The sequence below is a fragment of the Olea europaea genome, chromosome 16, assembly GCF_002742605.1.
Source record: "Olea europaea var. sylvestris chromosome 16, O_europaea_v1, whole genome shotgun sequence".
Classification (NCBI taxonomy): domain Eukaryota; kingdom Viridiplantae; phylum Streptophyta; class Magnoliopsida; order Lamiales; family Oleaceae; genus Olea; species Olea europaea.
In genome coordinates this window covers 4,615,291-4,633,888 of record NC_036252.1, presented here as the reverse complement: position 1 = coordinate 4,633,888, position 18,598 = coordinate 4,615,291, and the positions used below count along the sequence as shown (strand labels likewise).

Sequence of the window (18,598 nt, the reverse complement as noted above, 5' to 3'; positions counted from 1 at the left end):
TTTGAAAGCCCTAGCCATTGAAGAATCCTCAGGAAGATAGGAGTATTAAACTCCCCCGGATGAGAAAGATACAAAGCCTGTTTACTCTGGTGCTTGCTTGATGGGAGAAATGGGTTGGGAACCTACCGTACCCACCTTGTCAGAAAAGTTCCTCGCTCCTCGATTATCATATCGGCCCAAATCCCCAAATAGAGACTGTTCGTTTCTATGAAATAAGAAGCGAGATAACCTGACATCTAGGGCGATTGATGGATTCCCCTCTGAAGGGTAAGTGATAAAGTTAGTTCCTTGACTAAATTCTCTATTCAATTTATCCCTTTGATTGCTTAGTATCTCCTCGTTGCCGCAATCTACGACTATTTTCTTTGATGAAGAAAGCAAAGGGGTTTTACTGAATGTGTATATAACAAGTAAATAGTAGTTGTGGATTAGTGAATAAAAAGTATGTTTAACCAAATTAATTATTCTGCCGAACATGCACAAAATTTGTTCGTCTAGTGTTTGGTCTCCGACTAAAAACTATAATTTTGTAACGCATTTATTTTCATCCTATGTGACTAACGGTATATCAAGTACATGTCAAGATTTTCAAAAGTAATGTCAAAAAAATATTAGCTTCAACGTTGGATCTACTTATAAACTTTGAAAGGACAGTAAAAAATGGTTGAATTTATAAAGAATAGCATAATCAATCCATTTTCTAGAGATTAATGGATGGAAAATTGTAGGGGATTTAGTTATATGGGACAGTTTTATTCTCTGTTTTCTGACACAGCTAGATTTGCCAATGTAGACAGATCATAGTTTAAAATTATTCGAGATGTCAAGTATTAAACATTTACAAGGCCTAAAGATACATAAAATCTTTAACAAGGCAGAACACAGAGATATGAATAATATCTATAGGAAAATACGTATAAAGAAAGAAACTGTGCTAATGAAGAAAATAGCTCTTCTAACACGCAGACGTTACGTTGAAACCTCAATCTTCAGTCGTCGAAGGTTGTACACATGAACAAAAATGTGATATCTTTCGCCCGCTTCTTGTTCTTCCCACACCATAGAGATAATCCCGCAAAACTATTCTTCGTTTTGTTTCAGATGTCGGAGTTTTTCCCTTATTGTCCTTCTCATCAAGTTTTAGCAAAACAAACTGTAACTTCTGTACCTCCAACTGCAACCTCCCAATTTTTTCAGAAATTCTTCGTGCCTGCTCAGGAATTCTCCTTCTTTTGACATTTCCATCATCTTCTGAGTCGAATGAGGACTTCATATCTGGGACAGAATTGTTTTCGATACTTTTTATCAATTTTCCATTGAGATCATTCAACTTCATGATGGCCATGTCAGCTTCTTCGAGCTGTCCCTTAAGCGTCTCACATTCAGAAACATCTTTTCCCCTTTTTCCCTTCTCAGTAACTTCGAGTTTCCTCTTCAAGTCTTGAACTGTAATTTGAAGATTAGCCAATTTCTGAATGTCTGAATTCAGCCTTTCCAATACCTTGCCCTTGTTCCCTTCTTGAAAGGGGTCAGTAAATCTTTTTGAAATCTCCGACTTTTCGACACTCAACTCCTCCTCAGTCAGCCCATCTGAAACAAGATGCTCGTCGTTCTGTTTCCTCACAGATTTAACGGGATGGAAATCATGATTTCTATCAGTGGTGGGTGAAATTGTTTGATTATCAGGTTCGGCCTGTTCTCTCCTTATTCCATAAGATGAACTTTCGGATATCTGATCAAGCATGATGTCTTTTGTCAGAAGTGCATTGTCTACCTCCGAAATTTCAGTTGAGGAATTCAAATTTCTCCTATATTGACTACTTTCGGATTTTAACTCCTCGACTTGCCTAGTTGCAGCCTCCAGTTTCGCATGGAGATCAACGTTTTCTTGAACCCTCAGTTGATATATTTCAACTGCTGCCTTTTCAATAGCTTGAATCCTCGCCCGCAGATTATGCAAGCCTGAAAAGGTGTTGGGCATCATGGGTTTTTCACTCTCAATCAGATGGTTTCCAATGAGATTATTCCTCTCTCGAGAACCCTACAAACAACCAAATACGAGAAGAATCCAGCAATTAGTATAAGAAATACGTGTGGAAAATGCAACCAAGTTTGATACATATAGATTCTAGCCATGTAAACCTGGAGATAATCCTAGGAAATGAAGGGAAACTACATTTTGCGACCATTGCCACACCATAATCTCATGAAAAGTTCAATACTGAAATTTGCGAACCAGATCATACAAGTTCTTGAAAATATCAGACCTAACTGGGGTCATATGATGACTAACAACTAGTCACAAGAGAATTTGAAACTTAGAAAAATAAATAAAAATGCAAATGTGCTATATTTCTCACGTGTTCACTCCGAAATGTCGTAACAGCAAACTACAGCACATAATTTTTCCACTATACTCTGGAAACCACCTCATGTTTAAATCCTAAAATCTACACGAGACTCCAACCAAAAGCATGTGCTATATATTCAACTATTCGACTATATTAGGACAAAAAGATGAAGATCTCAAAAACTTATGTCTCCAGTTAGCTGTGCTAGATCTGACTAGTATGACCAAACATTTTAACGCCAGGGCAACGTATTTTCTTTGTTAAAGAAGAACCATGTATTCTAGATTGGTCTGGCAGTAATTTGAAGGGGACAGAAATAAAGAATTAAAGATTGAATTACTGACAGACCCCTGCATTCAAACTTCAGAAATGTCTTCATATCACTCATGCGGTGTCCCACACTTACCAACACATGCACTCCTTGGACAATTTTTTTGTGAAGGAAAGCTAAAAATGGGCTTCAAAAGTTCAAGTTAAAATGAAATTCATTAAATTATTCAGATCAGATCTAATTAAAATCAAGCAATGAATGTTGAAGAGTATTATATTTCTGTAATTTGATGTTATTTTATCTGTTACTCTTATATGCTTAAACTTGATTACTTCTAAAATTTCATCACATGTAAGTAGTTTATAATCTAAATTATAACACGATTATTTTTATGTTCTTTAATAGCCATTTCTTAGATGTGCATTGTCCTAATTTTTCAAAATATTCCCAATACCGTGTTACGTCATGCACGTGTCTCTGCAAACTACTAATTCACAACTTTTTTGGTCAGCGTGTATGTGTACTTACTAAGATGTGGATGTATATGTTTTAAGATAAGCCTAATTATTTGAAGCATTAACAAACTATAGTGTTTCACATTCCGAAAACAAACTCCTGTCAGATTACACATCTATGTGGAATAATAAACAATACCTCCATTTTGTCATCTTCAGAATCTTGAAGCTCGACAGGTAAACTGATATTCTTCTCCAGAGATGATATACATTCCTCCAAGGAAATTACTGCAGGGCCATATGCAGCCAATTGAGTTTTGAGACATTCATTTTCATTTGTAGAGTCAACAAAAGCTTTACAGATCTCATGAAACTTCTGCTCATAAAGAAGCTGACTGACTATGGACATCTGTAATTGATTAAACAGAGATGCAGCCTGTGTCTCCCACATATCAATCTCATTCATTTTCTTTTGCAGCTCAGAATGCAAATTTTCTTCTTGGGCTTTGCTCTTTTCATGCTCTCCGAGCAAGTTGTGCAGATTAAGTTCCAATACCTGACTTGCTTCACACAGGCGATTATTTTCCATATTTAAGTGGTCACTATCTGCAGATAGTTTGAGAATCTGATTTTCTTGACTTTTTCTGATCATCTGAAGTTCGTTGGACTCCACACTCAGACCATCCATAATTTTAATCAACTCAAAATTCTTATTTTCCAGTAGATTTACCTTTTGTTCTGCTTCCTGAAGTTCCAGTTCCTTCTGATGTAATATGTTCTTTCCATTTTCAATCAGGTTAGTCAGATTATCTTTGTCGATAGAGAAAATCCTCAACTCCTCCTCTGACTTCAGTAATCCTTCCTTGACATGGGCATTTTCCATTTGCAATGTTTCCACCCTCCCTTCTGCTAAGCTTAAATTTCCCATAAGAGCGCCATTGACATCATGAAGTTTATTTAGATCAGAACCAAGTCGTCTTAATAGAACAAGTTTCTCGTCAATACAGTTTCTGAAAATGAAGGAAAGAGTATCTAGAGTCAACATTTCACCATACAAAACAAAATTTTCCTCTTGTAAGATATGTTTATTTCGTTCCAAGAGTAGGAGCTCATCTGTCAACGATATTTTCTCTTCACGAAGGTCCAAATTCTCTCCATGTAACACCCGATAAGCATCTTGCATGTTCATTAACTTCCTGTGTAGATCCTCTATCTGAGTCATTAGTGCTTCCTCTTTGCAATCCCCTTCCCTTAATTTGGACAATAATTCTTTATTCGTCTCATGGAGTTCGAGGATCTTGCTCTGCAACATCAAGAACTGCTCAGTCTTGATCTTGAACTCGTGCTCAACGGTGTTCTTTTCTAGCTCGAGATTCTGTGCCTCTAGTCTTAGTTGCCCAATCAACGTGACAAGAACTGACAATTCAACTGTTTGCTGCAGATTTTCTATCTCAGATTGGTGGAGGGATTTCTTCATATCTAGAACTTTACTCAACAATTGGTTGAGATAGATATGGTCTTGCCCATTTTGATCATTGCATGAGTGATCTTGAACAATGTGGAGTGCCTTCAACACCTCATAAGTTCCCTCCCTCAGACTAGTAGCTTGATTAAATAAGGATTTGATTTCAACTTTTTGCTCAACAATATTTAGTTCTAACTCTGAAATCAACTTTTCTGACAAACTGGATTCCTCTAAGAGTTTCTGATGCTTAATCAGCAAGGAGCAGCTATTTTCTTCGAGATCTTCGATAATCTTATGCAAGACAAATGTTTCAATATCAGAATTTGAAGTATTATCCAGCACTTTTTCAAGTTCTCTCTTTCTCTGTTCCTGCAAAAGCTCCATCTCAGCTTGGATGTCAGTGAATCTTTGCTCATTCATTTGTACAAAATTGGCATGTTTTTGCCTTTCTACATCCAATGACATCTGCAGCCCTTCTAATTTGCCAAGAGTGGATTCTTTCTCCTTCTCCAGAGCCATGTATTTCTCTTTCAAATCTCCATAAATTTTACATATGTCTTCTAGCCTTGTCTGGGCGGTTCCCAACTGAGAAGTTAAATCACCCCTTTCGCTGATTAAGACAGCCTTCTCCTCCTCAAGTAACTGGTATGAATTTCCTAGGCTTGTGGATTCAGCCTTCAAGGCTTGAAGTTCATCGTGAGCATCAGAAAGGGAATTCTCCAGAAAAGAGTTCTTGTCCAAGAGTTTTTCAAGATTCTCGCTTGTCATCTGCAACCGAGTCATGAGAGCATCCTTCTCATCAATAAGGGAGGATTTTTCCTCAGAAAGAGATCGACAGGATTGATCTAGTGCTTCCATCTGTCCTCTAACTACCCCTAGTTCAGCATTCAAATCTGATAAGGAGGTTTCCAAGATGGAATTTTTCTCAAGAAGCTGCTCCAGTATTTCCAGTTTCTTCAAGAGATTTACTCTCTCATTTTGTTCTCTAGAGCAAGTTTCCTTCAGATTTGAATTCTCATCCTGTAATTCCTTAACTGATGATTCCAAGGACCTTGGGTTAATGCCTACTGCATGCACCTGCTCCAAAACTGAAGTGTGGTTCTTGTTCAAGTCATTCAGTTCTTCTTTCAGACAGTATATTTCTTGCTGAAGAGCATTTCTCTCATCAAGTCGAAGCTCAACCTCCTCTTCAAGTTTCCTGTTTCTTCCTTTTAAGCCAGTGATCTCATTTTCCATATCCTTTATCGACAATGCCGAAGATTCATTGATCTCACTGACCTCCTTGTTCTCCTCCTTAACCTGTAGAACTTCATCTTGCAAACTCAGATTATGGGACTCCACAGTCTTCAGAAGTTCAGCCCTCCTCTGCAGTTCTGAAGCCAAAGACCTAAGCTCTTCCTGAGTTTGAGCATGCAAGTGCTGCAAAGTTTGAAAAGCAGTTTCAGCCTCCACAAAACGCAAGCGCTCTTCTTGTATGCAAGCCCAAAGTCTTCCCAATTCATTATCCTTCTCAGTAAGTTCTTGAGTTTGAGTTCCCATCTTCAACATCAAAGATTCCAACTCAGAGTGAAGTGACTGGTTCGATCTTTCTAAGAGAAGACATTGCTCTTCAGCACCCTTCAACTTGGAAACTCCATAATCTATCTCGCTGTTAAGCCGTTGGGCCTCCTCCTGGGAACTTGTGAGTTTTTTCTCTAGACAAGAAATTGTCTCCAAGCACTGCTGGTATTTGAGAGCTGCAGCTTCCTTCTCCTCAGTCAATCCGGAAATGGTTTGCTTTAGAACTTCAACTTCACTTTCTGCTTTTTCTGCTCTCTCTTTCAGCCTTCTAGCATCTTCTTCAATGAAATCTAATTTATTCTCCAAGTTCGATATCATCTCCAAAGATCGCATGTAGTTACTGAGAGCTGTATTCTTTTCAACAGCTACCTCAGTAAGCTCATCTTTCAAGGATTGTGCTTCAGTTTCTGCTCTGCTAGCTCTTTCGTTGAGTTCCTCCAAATCCTCTTGGGCATCGGAAAGATTTTTCTCTAGATTATGTATCATGTCCAAGCACTGAAGGTACTTTTGGAGGTTAGCTTCCTTTTCAGATTCTGATTTGGACAGTTCTTCCTTGAAGATAACAGCTTCATTTTCTGCTTTGCTTGCACGATCACTGAGCTCTCTGGAAACTTCTCGGGCATGAGCGATATCAGACTCAAGAATGGACAGTTTTTCCAAACTCTGTTGGTACTGCACAAGGCCTTCTTCCTTCTCAGCTTCCAGTTTGGCAAGGGCTTCCTTCAAGGTAAGTATTCCCTCAGATTCACCTACTTTCTCTAATCTTGATTGTATTTCTTCCTTGACACTGTGATTCTCAGAGTCCTGCATGCTTTGTTCTTTTTCCTCTAAGTCATCGAAATTGAGACCCTTTCTCACTTCTACAATCCTTCTCGTTACAGAATCAGAATCATCTGTGAATTCTCCATTCTGTTTGAAAGCGTGAGAATTAGATGAATTCACAGCATCCATTTTCAGGCTATCCTCTTCACATAGTGCATGTGCCGGGGTTGAAATCTCTGGCGTTCTGGGATCAGCCCCAGAAACAGAACTTGCAGGTGAATCATCAGGAAATAATTGGGGGACTTGATTTGGAAAAGCTTCTGACATAGTCCGGTGAGCGTGGCGAATGACACCAGTTGCATGATCATATCTTTCTGCCAATGCACGATATGCTCTGTAGAATTCCTCAACCATTTTCATAAGCTCTGGACGTTTCTTATAATACATTTCCGCCCTCCTTGCAAAGGAATCTGCATCTTCTTCAATGAGCTTGATCATTGTTTTGACTTTGGAATCCATATCTGTTAAAGTAAGACAAAATTTTCAGTAGCGAGCTCCAGCAAGGTACAGAAGATCGTTTAAGCATATACAGTCCAATTCACTCCACATAATTTGGCAATCAAACTGATGACCAAGGTTCTGCAATTTTTCTCCTGATGGCTTTTTGAGAAATGTATACACCCCATAAACTTGAGTATCATGAGGTACAAGAAAAGGAAGTATGTGATGTCTCTTTTATCCATAAATAACAGATGAAGAGAAGCAAAAACTGATGTCTGAGTAACATTTATCTCCCGACTTCGAATCTTCTACTTTTTGTGTGTGCTTGTGGAAACAAATAAAGCTATGCAAAATGGCAAATAGCAATTATCAAATTTATTAATCCAGCATAAATTTCATTAGCAAGCAAACATATAATCAGGATATCAGGTCTTGATAACCTGCCTCGAGATTCTAATTTTACTCTCTTCAGCATATTTTTGGAATTTGTTTGTCAGAACCTTCCCATAGAAATCACCATTTGTAATCCTCTACCTCTGTGTCAATATCCTGGGTGGTTTTCAAACTTCATTACACCAAAAAATAGGACAGCTATATCATTCCCGTATTGTTCTTTAGTTGATTCAAACACCTTCTTTATGACTTAAATTGTGTTTGAGGAGATTTCTTGCACAATTGCGTTGATTCATATATCTATATAAGAAATCTATAAAAATAAGTTTTTCATTCAATTGTTGCATGAAAGCACATAGACAAGAGTTGCTAAGAAGATTTGTTTCTTATAGAACAATGTGGCGCTATCTTGTAACTCGTCAAGTTTGTACCGGTGTGAATGTGTCTCGGCTATTAGGTGATTGACACGTGATTTTGAAATTGTTTGGATGAACTGGTCAAAATTTGATAGCTGAACCTTAGCTGTTTGCAAATACTTTGTGAGTTTCCAAGTACAACAGAAGGAGAAGCAAGATACAACATCCAGTTTCATTGCATGTTGATAGTTAGAAAATTTAACTGGAAACGTCAGATTAATCTTTCATTACAAGTTATCTATTTCCAAATTTCTTCTCAAAAACTTGACACGACTCTTAAGAAAATTGATGTATAACTGATGCTTGATCTATTATACAAGCAAGGTAAGTTAGACAGAACAGCCAAATTGCACAACCACTACCACGAAAGTATGCTTCTATGAAGTTAAAATATGAACAGCAGCACAAAAAATGACCACACTAGCATCTCATACAATTGAAAGCAAATAGAGTAGATAAATAGTCGTCTTTCTCATGAACAGATGTACAAGAAATCTAAGCTATACCTGTGAGATTATCCTGAAGCCATTTTGAATTTTTTGGGCTAATATGGCTATCCCACCACCAAGAGTACATCCGTCTAGAATCAGACTGCGACAATTTCGCCATCTTTCTGATGTGAATCAGACTTTTATCACAGCAATGAAATAATTTGTGGAACCAATAACACAGCGAGGAATATATTTGGGCCCCAGAATAGAATGAAACAAAATCTCCAAGCACCCAATTCAATATTTATTGGCAGAACTGAGTTCTAGGAAGCCTTTCAGTATCTTCACCTAGTCAGAAGTGAGCCAAAAAATTACTAATCGAAATCCGTAATTTTTATAACGACTATATATAAATATAGAAAGAATTAAAGATGGAGACTAAATTCAAGTGTAGAGTAATTTACCACATATAAGGGCAGTCTCCAGAAAAGTTTATCAAATGTTTACCCGATCAAACAAAAAGCATACATGTAAGTAAAAATTGACAGAACTTCAAAAAAAAATTTTTACTCGCGATAAATTAACAGATTAAGAAATCTATATGCTCAAGAGAAACACAGAACTTTAAACAATTTTTCAGATCACCAAATGCGCCAACATCCAATCATTACGCGCAGAAATCTCATAATTTTCTAAAAACTCTCAATTTCCTCAAACATCAAAATCAGAAAATCTAGATCAGCAAAGGAACTCTATGATCATCAAAATTCATTCAGAAAACCGCAAAAATCAAGTCGCAGAAGTATCAAACAAGTCAAATAACCAGTCATACTATTTGTACAAATCCAAAAATACATACAAAACCGTATAACAAATAAAGCTAACTGAACTACACATAAAGGAAACGTATAAAAAACTTACTCACTAAGAAATTAACACCGAAAATTTAGATTGCAATTTCTGATCGGCAGCCATAGCTAAAATAAGGACAACTCAGCTGCTTTGCTTTTCACTTTTCTCTCTCTACTCACCCCATTTGCTGCTCAGATCTCTCTATCACTCTCTCTCTATGTCTATAAATTCTGTATGAGTGTTTCTTAGGGTAAAATTCTCTCTGCTATGTGAATGTATGTATATGCTGTGGTGTAAGTTTGACTGAAATGAAACAGCGTTACGAAACAAGAAAAGGACAAAATGGGGAAACCCAATTCCTATGGTGTGCTTTGGACAATAGTGTGTGCGCCTTTTTGGGAAATTCTTCGAGAACAGGATTTTTTTTCATATACAGGAAGAAGACAGCTGTCCCTTTTTTGTCTCTCTCTCTCTCTCTAAATATTTACACATAGGATACTTAAATGACATCATTACCCTTGTGAATTTCCATTTTCCCATAAAGATATTGTTTTTATTTAGCACTTGTTTGATTCCCATTATTTTTAAAATATATATTTTTTTTTTATTTTTTACCGCATTTTTAATAAAATAATATTACATACAAATTCAAATTTTTTTTTTATTTTTTAGTTACATATTCTCCATCAAATTACTATTCTAAAATGTATTTTTAAAAAATAACGAGGCTCAAACATACCATAAATAAAGTCATAATCAAATGGTCACCCATGTCATAATGCCACAACGAATTTTCGATGTCTTTGGACCATTTTTCAAATAAATACATCAGTTTTTTTGTCATTTAATATATTTTCAAATTGTGTTATATTTGACTCCGTTAATGCAATTTTATCAATTATTATTGCACTCTAATTTCTAACAGTGTCAAATCACATATCAGACTTTAAATAATTATATTAATACTATAATTTTTTTTTCTCTCAGGCCATATTTTTAATTACAATGAAGGTCCCTAGTTTTTGGTCATTCTTGTACTAATATTTCAACATCTTTAATCGTATTCTTATTTTTTAACTTTCAATTAATTCACATCTTATATATGATCACGATTTCTATTCAAATATTTTGTAAGTATGGAAAAAATATTTTGCCAGACTTTTGTGTATATTTTTTATATTTTTAATTTAAAAATATGAGGACAAATATTCATTTTTACTCTCTTCTTACGGATGTTTTGAACTTTTGATCATCATAGACAAAATATTAAATATAAAAATTCGACAAAAGAAAGAAGATAAGTGAGAAAATGAGCAGTTAATCGAGTTCAAATGCAATATATTTTTTACCGAATAATACTACTTGTAAAGTTATATGTTGAGAGATTTTTTTTTTATTGAAAAATTTCTGATATAATCATATCTCAATATGTAACATAATATGTACATATAGTATAATTTTTTATCATGATTTATCTTAATATAATATATAAAATCAGTAAAATACACGTTATTTTCAATAAATTTGTAAAATAAGTGATCTTAATTGTTAGATATTTTTCATTATTTTTATTTTGCGAATGATTTGCCGCCTCGATTAGTCTTTAAATAGGTGCATCTGTTCGTTTTTAACAGTCACCTCCAATAGATGTATGCAAAGATTTTAAGGGACACACCTATTCAAACGGTTGCCTCAATTTTTATAAATTTTGGACGAATTCTCGTTTGGAAAACACATTAAAAAATTTATTCTTCTTTCTTTCTCTTGACATCAATCAATTATTTTCGAGTGTCTTCTTGGTTTGATCAAATAGTCACAATTTGAATTAAACGTCTCCATTGTATCTTGAGAGAGATTTTCTATCATACCCCAATTGTGACTTTGTTGGATAAAGGAGAAATATCTCTTAAAAGATAACGTTTTTTCGTGCGTTGAAGTTCATTAAGTATTCAAATTTCCCAACATTTTTCTCATCATTAATCCCTAAAATTACTGCAAACGTTTTTAGGTCTGTAGTCTTTTTGTCGCAACGGCTCTGTCTATTGAAAAAGGTCTGGAGGGCAAATAAGTAATTTCGGGCCTGGATTGGTGATCTTTTTACAGAAATGTGGTTGAAGGGGGTGGCTATAAAGTTCGTCAGTCGCATTCATTACAAGACGGAATGACAGGTGGATTCCAAAAGAAATTTGGCCCACGTTTATCAGCCGTATCAGGCTTTTGGTAATTAATTTTATTAAATTTACAGCTTGTTTGGAGTGATTTTTTGGCCCAAAAAATTAAATTTTTGACCATTATTTCGCTATTTTAATCGTTATATTTGACTTTTTCTCTCACAAGTGGACCCCACTTTTCTTCTAACGATCAAAAAATCAATTCTCAAAATCACTCTCAAACAGGCTCTTACTTGTAACCCTTATCTGATTCTCATTATTTTGAAAATATATTTTTTTCACATTTTTTAAGAAACTAATATTATATACAAATTCAAAATATTTTTTTTAATTTTTAACCACACATTGTCCATTATAACACTATTATGAAATGCATTTTTTTTTAAAAAAAAAGGGGGCTCAAACAAGCCCCATGTACATAATAACTTATAAATAATGTTCTTTGTCCATCTTTGTGTACTAAATAATACAAGTAAAGAGTAATGCTATCTATAAACAATGGTATTAAAGCACTAACTATGTGGCCATAATTGATAAGTTCAATTAAATGAACCACATGACAATACATTTAATCGAATCTATCATATAATGTCACACAATCTCCCCATAAACCAATGCTTGACACTAGTGGTGTTGAATAGCATTAGTCAATATGAATATACAGGTTGATGACATGGAAAAGAGAGAAATTGGGAAAAATGAAGAAGAATGAAAGTAAAAGAGGTTTTAATTTAATTCATATCATCAATCTATATAAAATTATTTATAAGTAGCATTAATGGTAATTTATATATATGCTTCAACGCAAAACAAGCAATGTAATAAAATGAAAGAAAAATTAGAGAAAATTAGGATGCGCTCTGTGCATTGAGTTGGAATGAATATGAAATGAAATATAAAATTATGTTGAACTGAGACCGAACACGATAGTGCGTAATTAGGAACACGATAATGTATGAGTTGTACAATTACACAGAGCCCTAGTTTCTCCCTCCCTCCACATGCGTTCCTTAGTTAAATGAAGGGTCACTCTTTTAAATTAACACACACGACACTCAAAATCTCAGAACCGACCTTATGTGAATTTACAAGATTTTAGTCCCATTTCCTTGAACAAATTGAATAACAAGATGTGTATGGAAAATATGTTTAGGTTAGATGAGTTAGTATAGTGTATAAAAAGTACTACGATCGCTTTATTTAACTTCAATATGTTATAATACAAGTCATGTAGTCCACAAGAGTTTTGTATTTAATTGTTGATATAGTGAGACCTGATAAGTCGATATATATATATATATATATATATATATCTGGTGGATCGAATGACGTCGAGCCAAGTTTAAGCTCATTTTTATTCACACTTATTTTTAATCACATATTCTTTTAATAAAATAATTTGTATGTGTTCAAAAATTTTCGTTACTTATTAAACATATATTTTTTTAATAATCTTATAAAAAAAGGGTTCAAACAAGGACTATTGCGAGGAAACAAAAATAATATTTTATATATACTGCTCTTATAAAAAGAAAAAAACTATGAGTAGCAAGACACACTCGACATGTGCAGTCCTATCACCAATTATAACCCCTCTTACAAATGTGTCCTACCTGAGGGAGAAGCAATTATTGGTATGTGGCAAATTATTGAATTAAACTACTCAAAGAGGCTCGATGACATGACTTATTCACATACAAAATTATTATCACTTTTAGTCCTGTTTGTCCCCATTTTTAAATTTATTTTTAATTATATATTATTTAATAAAATAAATTTATACGTAAATCAAAATTTCTTCTTAGTTTTAATTACAAGTTTCATAAAAATTATGTTTCACTAAATTTATTCTAAAAGATTCTCTACCATTACTTGAATTTTAGCAGCCTCGTATCAAGGTTCGGGCCTTTCTTTTTTTGTACAGTCACAGTCCAGCTACCACATACTATAGAACTTAAACACACTCAAATATTTATTTTTATTTTTTTCTCTAGAGAAAAGTTTCCATTGGGTCAAATAAACATACGAGGAGTATCCATCAACGAGACATGATCAATTGATTAATGGACGCTAAATAAATACGACTAAACTACAAAAATAATCGAGTCGTTGTTAAATTTTATTTAGTTTTAATTTGATTGTGGAATTTGAATTATTTTAAATTTTTGTAACTGAACTTCAATTTTTTTGTTAAAATTGGATCATTTTGTATATGTCCATCAAGTTTCACTAACAATAAAATCGACATGACAATCTTGTTTACAACTTAGTCGACAAATAATTAAATCAATCTAGTATATGATAACATAAGTTCAGTGACTGGATTGAATTGAAATTCGGTACAAATTTAAGGATTGATATATTTATCCCTTTTCTCGAGATAATTACAAATCATTTTCTTATGTAACCAATTGATATATATTAGTTTTCCCAAACAATCTTGAACCAAAATTTCAATAGTTCGATTCTCATTTTTCTCACGCTATTGCTTACACAGAGTAGGTTAGGTTATGTGTGCTAGGGGAGATGAATTAAGAAGTCTATAATAGCGGTGACAAGTTGATATTTTACTTCTTAGAGAAATCGGATAAGAAATTTAAACTTGCACCGTGACATGGTAAATGTTGAATCGAATGCCACGAAATGTGTGAATAATAAATAAGTAGTCATTATAAATATGTGATTGCATTTGATTTTGATTGAATTTATAAATGATTTATAAATTAGTTGCGAAATGAAGGCTTGGATTCGAAAATTTTTGGCTCAAAACGGGGCCGGCTATTGAGGTCGGTTTTCGGGTGAAGTTTAAAATCATCATTATTGTTTGTTTGGAAAGGAATGAATAAAATGTAAAATTTATATATAAGAAAAAAAGGTGAAAAGGAAAGAAAAAGTGAAAGATGGATGTCGGTGGGTAAGGTATGATTTGGAAATTTAACAAGCTAAGAAAAGTGTAGAGGCTGTCAATTCAATTCTCTTTCTATATGGTGCATTTGTGTGATCATAGGGGCGTTGTTGCAAATGGGATCCTTCTTTCCATCAGAGCGAAAACCTGACTCGTTTTTAGAGCGAAATATTTCGATTTTAAACTAAAAAATTTTGCGCATGAACTATCCTTATTGAGTTGAAAAATTAGTCCCAGTTAGTACATTCGTTCATATCAATCTAAATGCACTCCGGATTAGAATTGGTAAGCATCATTACAAGTATTTCAATAATAATGAAAAAAAATCACGAAAATAAGTAAAAATAAAAAATAAAAATCTTGATGAAAAAGGAAAACGTTTTTTCCTCGACTTTAAATGACATGTAGAAAAAACATTATATAAAAAGTATTAAAGAACATATTTTTATTTCGTGTTTCAAAGGATATAAAATGTGACATTTTTAATTATGTTCGTAAAACTTGGGATTTTAGTGTTTTGATCAATGTGGGAAGCAAAGATAAGGCCTTGAAGCACTTGCTCAAAGCCAGTGCTTACCATCATTTTTATGATAAATATCGAAAAGATGTCGAAAATGATGAGGAAGATTTTGTTAGTGATTTTGTGAGCACCAAGAGAGGAGATCTTTGAGTTCTCCATGAGGAAGTTGAAATGTTTTTTCGATTAAAGTTATAGAACGCACCATCATTGTAATGCACAACTACCGGAATTTTTTCATTGAAGGTTTTTGATAAGAACGTTGCCATACAAACTAGAAAAGCTAATGTAACTTCAATGAATAACAGAAAGAAAATAAGAAAATATATGTTTTTGGTACATTCAATGGGATAATGCTTGTTCGGCATTGTTTTTAATTAATTGATAATTGAGGCCATTCATAATGTGTGGATAAAAGTGAGCAAAAGTTGTTGGTCTTATGAAATTTGTCGATGAAAATAATGTTAAATTAACTTATAAGTTTGAAAAAGCACTCATGAACATGACAAACGTGTCTTAATAGTGTGGCATGCACTCAATTCACATTGCATATCTCAAATGTGCAATGCACATAAAAACGACATATGCTTCCAATTACAGTTAAAATAAATAAATATTTTTTGGTTAAAGTATAAAATAAGTAATTATTTCATCTATATGTAAGAAAAAAATAATATATTTAAAAATAATAATTTACATTAAAATAAGTGAATTGACCAGAATTTTATTGAAACTAGCCTGTAGTAACTTCCACTAATTCTTTTGTAAATGCTTACCTTACACTATTAGGGACGCATTCATAATAGTAATTACGCCAGTGGACTTTTCGTGGTATTCGATGATGTGCATTGACAAAGATAATTGTAATCTAAGTCACAACTTTATAATATTTTGTTACATGATGGACTGATAAAATATTATTCTAATTTTGAAAATAAAAAATACACAATAAAATTGCAAATAGAGATGATGAAAGAGACAAAATATAGAGTATAGAGAATCGATAATTTTTTTTAATAAATAAATTCCTATATTGAGAGTGAGATATAGATAAGGTTTCATGTGTTTTTATTTTATTATTATTTTTTTTTAAAAATAAAAATTTGGATTTTGAAAAGTCATCATTACCAGGTCGACATTGGGGTACTTTTTAAATTGGCTTGGTCAAACAACCAATTTTCCAGTTTGACCATTTTTTTTTTGTATTCACCACATTGGCCTCTTGTCACTAAAAAGACAATTGTTCCCTTATTTATGTTTGATAATTACAAAAGTATATCAATTCTCTAAAATACAATAATATCCTTAATAGATTAACTAAATTCAGTTACTTCCATACGTAAATTTTAAATCAATTTTGCTTATCAGTTTCTCCAATACAGTAAAAAAGAATTTTTTCCTTCCATCTGTTAAAATATTGAAATATCTCAAAATTATCAAAGGTTCAACAAAGAAACAATACTCACAGTCGACACTGGAAATTGGTAAGTGTAAATACGTATTTTTAATTTTGTTTTAGTTAAATTTACTGTTTGAATCTTTAAATAATTTTTTTGAGAAAGACAGATGAATTTTACAGTATTTAAATACAGATTTATAATTTTTTAATAGCAAAAACAACAAAAAAATTCATCTCTGTATGCATATATTTTACAGGAAAAATTTATAGGTGTCTGTAAAATAAATATTTAAATATTATTTCGTTGAAAAAGGGAAAAAATAAAAAATTCGAGCGTAAATTTCAGATGAAACGGACGAAAAAAGTTGGGCCAAATGTTTCCAACCAGCCCAGTTGTCCGGGCCTGCTTGAAACATCCGGCCTAGCAGATTTTTTTTCCCTCCCCTCCCCTTTCAGATTTTAGAATTTATTTGTTCATTAATATATGTTTATTGAAATAAATATTTTTGAAACAATTAAAATAATCAATGAATTATTTAAAGTATTAAATTAAATTAAATATGAAATGAACAATTTAAAAAATTATATATTAATTCCTTATTTTTAATTTGTGGCAAATATGGCATCAGCATGTGTTCCAATTTGTTACTTTCGTGAATTTCAAATGAATGAAAATGTTCAGTGGGAATGGAAATGGACGAGTGAAGGAGATGGGGTTAAAGCAATTTTTATAACAAGGAGTACATCGTTCACAGAAATGTACAGTGATATACAAAACATGCTTAACGTCGATCCCTCTCAGTACGATATGGAATTGAGATTTTTGTTTCATAAGCATTCAACCATTTCAATTCCACCTATGAAAGTTACTTTTGAAGTGGAAATGAAACATCTAATTAAATTGAACCAAGGCCGGAAGTCGACTCCTATTTGCGTAACTTTATTGGGGAAGAATGTCCACGATGGTGAACACGAAGTTTCAAATGAAGAGAATTGTAATGTAAATGATGTTTGGGATACAATTTAGATTGTTCGTGAAGATGATGTGGTTATTCCCGAGACCACTGCTACTCACCATGGTCACACTGTTACGCACAGAATTCCATCGATAGTTGAAGACAATGAGAATGAAAATGTATTTACAAACGAGGATTTGATTGCTTTATCTCGTAGGAGACATGAGTCGGGTGGGAGCTCACAGGCCGGACCGAGTACACGGTCCTCTAATTGTTCGCGTGTAGTTTCCGATGATGAAGATGTATATGTCGAGCAACTATTCGAATCAAAGAAAGAATTGCAAGAAGCTGTGCACCAGATTGCTTTAAAACATAACTTCGAGTTTAAAGTGAAGAAATCAAACAAGTCGACGTACACAATTATCTGCGTTGACGACAGTTGTCATGGGCGTTTGCGAGCGACTAAGATGGACACGTAGTCCGTAAGTATGCACGGGAACATACTTGCGAAGTGGGTATTCGTCGAAATGATCATAGGCAGGCCCGATCATGGTTTATTGGTCGAGAAATAATGCACAAGTTTCAGGATCCACGAACGATCTAAGGCCTTCGGACATCATTAATGATGTTCGACGAGAGTACGGGGTGGTCATGAGCTATCAGAAGGCTTGGAAGACTAAAGAATGTGCATTGGAGGATTTGATGGGTTCAGCTGAGGAGAGTTATGCTAAATTAGATAGGTATTTCATTGTTTAAGTGTTTATTTCATTGTTATTTTAAATTTTAATTATTTAATTTCAATTGTTTATTTATATGTAATTAATTATTTAATTGAATTGTTTATTTTTCTGTTCATTTAATATTTAATATATTATCTAAATTATGATTATTTTTATTTACATTGGCTAGGTATTGCTATAACATGGGAAGAATTAATACTGGGTCGGCATTTTTTATTGAGAAGGATGACGAAAATCGCTTCAGATATTTCTTTATGGCCCTTGGACAATGTGTTCGAGGATTTCGAAATGCAATGCGACCCCTAATCTTAGTCGACGGTACAACCCTTAAGGCGAGATACGGGGGCAAGTTGATTATTGCAACATGCCAAGATGCGAACATCCAAATTTACCCTCTTGCGTTCGGCATAGTCGACGGAGAAAATGATGTAGCAATGAGTTGGTTTTTCACGA

The 18,598-nt window shown here is 33.7% G+C and overlaps 1 protein-coding gene across 4 annotated transcripts; it reads right to left on the bottom strand.

Annotated features, from left to right (window-relative positions):
* Positions 1-732: 732 nt before the first annotated feature.
* LOC111411812 (protein NETWORKED 1D-like) lies at positions 733-9,782 on the bottom strand. Of its 4 annotated transcripts, none has more exons than XM_023042424.1 (5): positions 9,527-9,782; positions 9,070-9,112; positions 8,681-8,953; positions 3,277-7,385; positions 733-2,041 (listed from the first exon to the last, which is right to left on the bottom strand). In XM_023042424.1, the coding sequence occupies exons 3-5, from the start codon at positions 8,781-8,783 to the stop codon at positions 983-985; spliced, it is 5,271 nt and encodes a 1,756-aa protein (XP_022898192.1). In that variant the 5' UTR covers positions 8,784-8,953; positions 9,070-9,112; positions 9,527-9,782; the 3' UTR covers positions 733-982. The 4 variants fall into 4 exon arrangements, with proteins under 4 accessions (XP_022898192.1, XP_022898194.1, XP_022898193.1 ...); XM_023042426.1 differs by having other exon boundaries at positions 9,070-9,085; XM_023042425.1 differs by lacking the exon at positions 9,070-9,112.
* Positions 9,783-18,598: the final 8,816 nt, after the last annotated feature.